Source organism: Cenococcum geophilum (genome assembly GCF_001692895.1).
Source record: "Cenococcum geophilum 1.58 unplaced genomic scaffold K441scaffold_45, whole genome shotgun sequence".
In the NCBI taxonomy this organism is placed as follows: Eukaryota; Fungi; Ascomycota; class Dothideomycetes; order Gloniales; family Gloniaceae; genus Cenococcum; species Cenococcum geophilum.
This window is the reverse complement of record NW_027137603.1, coordinates 1,220,489-1,224,601: the sequence shown is the minus strand read 5'-3', so window position 1 is coordinate 1,224,601 and position 4,113 is coordinate 1,220,489. Positions and strand designations below refer to the sequence as shown.

The 4,113-nt window shown below is 36.0% G+C and overlaps 2 protein-coding genes across 2 annotated transcripts; both read right to left on the bottom strand.

The window, feature by feature from the left end:
- Positions 1-2,444: 2,444 nt before the first annotated feature.
- On the bottom strand, positions 2,445-2,594 carry K441DRAFT_461423 (uncharacterized protein; the record flags this gene model as incomplete). The annotated part of the gene is made up of 1 exon (XM_067641778.1): positions 2,445-2,594. A coding segment is annotated over one exon (150 nt), but the record flags the coding sequence as incomplete, so codon positions are not given.
- Positions 2,595-3,519: 925 nt separating this feature from the next.
- Positions 3,520-3,759, bottom strand: K441DRAFT_530084 (uncharacterized protein; the record flags this gene model as incomplete). The annotated part of the gene is made up of 1 exon (XM_067642173.1): positions 3,520-3,759. A coding segment is annotated over one exon (240 nt), but the record flags the coding sequence as incomplete, so codon positions are not given.
- Between the last annotated feature and the right edge of the window lie 354 nt (positions 3,760-4,113).

Below are 4,113 nucleotides of genomic sequence, written 5' to 3'. Positions count from 1 at the left end.
TAAAGGGCAATAAAAGGGTTCCGTTCCTTAAATAGTATAGTAATAAGGCACTATAAAATAGTTATATCTAGCTAGGTATTAGGATAGGCCTATAGCTAGATATTTATAGTATAACTAGGGTTATAAAAGTATAGCTAGGTATACCATAGAGTAATATTAGTAGAAGGCTCTAGTGGGCCCTATAGATAGTAAAGCTTACTATATATCTAAAAGCAATTTAGGCCGCCGTAAGCTATAATACAGTTAGTAATAGTATAGTTTATAGATATAAAAGCTAATATTGCATTATATGCGCGAACCCGCTCCCTAAACTATCTAGTAAAAGTATTATAGGACTCTAAAAGATTGCGTAAATATTCTAGCGGAGGCTAGAATAGAGGGAGGTTTATATTACTATACTTATAGCAGGTTTAAACTATAGATTACTAGGCGGTAATATATTAATATGTTTATTAACCTAATATAGGGCCGCGTAGAAGTTATAGGTAATATCTATAGGACTAAGATCTAGCTGCTCTATAATATGGCGGACTATAATAATAGGACTATAATTTAGCTACTCTAAAATAGGGTAGAATATAGTAGGTCGCGGCTAGATTAATATAGGGGGTTGCGGCTAAATTAATATAGGTAGTCGCGGCTAGATTAATATAGGCGGTATAAGGGGGGAAGCAGCGGCGGAAGTAGCGGCGGAAGTAGTAGCGGCTGTAGTTTGGTTTATAGGCTGCGGAAGGTCCGCTAAAGGTCATCATTAGGACCATTTCTTTCTTTTCTCCTATATAGAGTTAGAAAGGTAGTAAGTAAAAAGAGTAAAAAGAGAATTAACCCTATAAGATTTACAGGTCTTATATAGAGCTCTTTAGCGATTTGGTATAAAGTGAGTAAAAGGGCAATACTACTTATAGGTGTTGCAAAATATACAATTGGAAGGTATTTAGGCGGTAAGTAGGGAGTAGTAGCTAGGGTAGTAATATATAGAAGATATTTAAGTAGTAAGGGGTAGGAAGAAGTCGTAAGGTTATAAATTTAATAGGGTAGTACGTAAGGTAACACGTCTCCTTATTAGGTAACCTAAACCAATTTTTAACCAATTAGAACCTTAGGTTTAACCCAAATTCAGTATACTAAAGATAAGAAATCCGTTAAATTTTCTAAGGAAATTTTCTAAATTGCTAACTTATAGCTAGCAATTTGGTTCCTTGGGTAAATTTAACGGATTTCTTGCGCCTACGGCGGGCTTTTAGCCTTCTAAACTTAGTCTGCCCTACTACTACCCTACTACTACTGCCACTACTACCACTACTGCTACCACTACCACTACTACCACTGCTACTGCTACCACTACTACTACTGCTACTACCGCCGCCTATCCGTATCTGTTCCCGTATCTATTTATATAACTATTGCTATAGCTACTACTCTAACTACCGCTCTAGCTACCACTCTAGCTACTACTCTAGCTATTGCTTTAGCTGCTTTACCTACTACTATCTAGGCTACTAGCGACCGCCCCGGCTGTTATTATCCCAGTCGCTACTACCTAGCCCCTCCTCCTCCTTCTCCCCTTACTAATACTGCCGCTTTCGCTTTTATTACTACTACTTCTACCTCTACACTTAATATATAGCCTATACTCGCTAGTGCTTATATACCTACTGCTGACGAACCTACTAGCGTTACACCTATTGTTACTTACGCTGTTTATACTACTCCTTTTATTATAGCTGCTCCTATAGCTTAATCTCCTAAAAGTAATTATTTATAGTTAATAGCCGCCGCTTAAGGAGCGGTTCCTAGCCCTTAGATATCTGTGCTATAGTATAGACCTCCTCTTTACTATCCTACTGTACCTATTACTGTAGATATATTTATGCTAACTCCTATAATAAAGGCCGGCGCTAATTCTAAAGGCCATAAAATCGCGTCTACTTAGACCTTTTGTATAGAGCTTTCTTATTTATAAGGCAGATCTCGCAAGTTTTAAACCAACTAAATTGGAAAGGTTGGCGTAGCTAGTTATAACTAGAGTAGTAGCATAGAGGCTACTATGGAGGCTGCTGCGGAGCAGGGTTGTTTTGGATAATGCGAATAAGCGAGCATAAAATATCCTTTATCCAATAGAAAATGTATAAAATATCGCAATTGATAAGGATAAAAGTGCCTATGCGGAGCTTTTCTACCTTAACTAGTAAGACTCCTGGCAGAATTCGGCAGAATTTAGTAGACTTAGCAGAATTTGGTAGATATTGCAGATATTACAGATATTGTAAATATTACGGATATTACGGATATTGCAGATATTGCGGATATTGCGAATACTGCGGATATTGCGGATATTGCGGATATTGTAGATATTGCGGATATTACAGTACCTTTCCCCCCTAACTATATAGCTAAATACTTAGAGAAAAATTACCTATTTCTCTTATAGTTCTTCTCTAATGCCAATTCTTTAAACACTCTGTTTTCTTAAGAGTTTTAGAATCTATCTGCATTCTCTCCCATAATACCGTACAACGTCCTCCTAAAAAGACTCTTTCTGGCTTATCGCTTATTGCTGGAATTAAGAGAATTTTAATTGCCATAAGCGAGAGCCGTAGCTAGCGCTTTTGTTGCTGTTCTTAAGACCACCACTAAAGTGCAGTTGTTAAAATCTTATATGGCGTCTTAGAGATAAAGTCCTTATACTCGTTTTGACTTTTTAGTCAAAACATTATACTATTAAAATCCTTAGCAATCTTATTAAACTTATTAAGGTTTTGAGCTAGAGCCAGCCTTTTATATCACAATATACTTCTAGGCGTAAAACTCCTATTCTAATATCTTTCCCAAAGCTCTTTAACGCTATTAAGTGTAGGCTTACGCTACTCCTTCTTCTAAACCTACTTAATATATCTTATATAATAGGCTAGATAAAGAATAAGTGCAGCGGCGTAAAGGGGCGAGTTATCTGTTTTATAATAATATCTATTAAAGGTATTCTAAGCATTTTTAATGCGTTTAGAGAACTCCTTATTAGATATATACTCCCTTTATTATATAATATTAGCTAAATTAAGAAATAAAAAGGGGGGATAAACTAACCTAGGATTTATTAAGGTGCTTAATTATAATATCTATTATAAAGAGTATATTCTTAAGCGTTGCTTTGTGTCCTTGGCATTTTAGGGTTGCTTAGTAAAATATTTAAAGAAAACTTTTTGTAAGCTTTGCAGTGTGTGAAATTAAACGAGCAACTTGATTGTAAATCTATGGGTATTAAGAGGTATATATATATGAAATGGTAGCTGAAATGGGAACAGTGATCTGCAAGCAATATTGATCTGCGATCAATATATTGGGTGGCGTTAAGGCTGTCTCGGCAGCACCGTAGTCGGTTACACTTTTTATCATACGAAGCGCCTCCTAGTCCTTTAGACTAAGATAGTCCTTTTTAAGCGTATTAAGGTTACGCTTAGTATACGTATTAAGGGCAGACTCTTTCTTAATTACTACGCTGAGTATAAAATACTAGCTATTTTATCTCATACGATTATTAAGCGGAATTCTTCTCCCTATAAGACTTTTAAACTCCCTTATATAACCGGCTGAGCTATAGGTGTGTATAGTAATATTATAAAGCTTTTTAAGTGCGCCAAGTTTCCGAAATATATTACTTTTCTCTTTCTCCTCTTTTAGATCTAACTCTTTTCCTTTTACCTTATCTTCTTTATACAACTTAATGTTATTAAGACTAATTAAGTTTTTAAAGAGGAAAGCCTATACGGTAAGGTTAAGAATATAACCCTAATAGCGGATCCGTTAGTAGACGGGATTCTATTTAATTCCTTCTTCCTANANAAGCTAGTTGCTTATNNTANNACAGAGCTTATTATTTATAGTATAGTTATTGGATATAACGGCACCCAGCTTTCGCGTAATCCCGTAGTCCTTAAGCACTAGAAGGAGAGTATTCTATTACTTATCCCCGCTATAGGAGGCTACCATACGGAGGCCGAGAAGAGCGTTTATCCCTTAACCCGCCGAAATTCGTCCACTCGGTATCGATAAGGACTAACCAATAAGATCAATGCAATCAAATCGTCGTGATTAGAAATACAAAGCCGTTGTAAA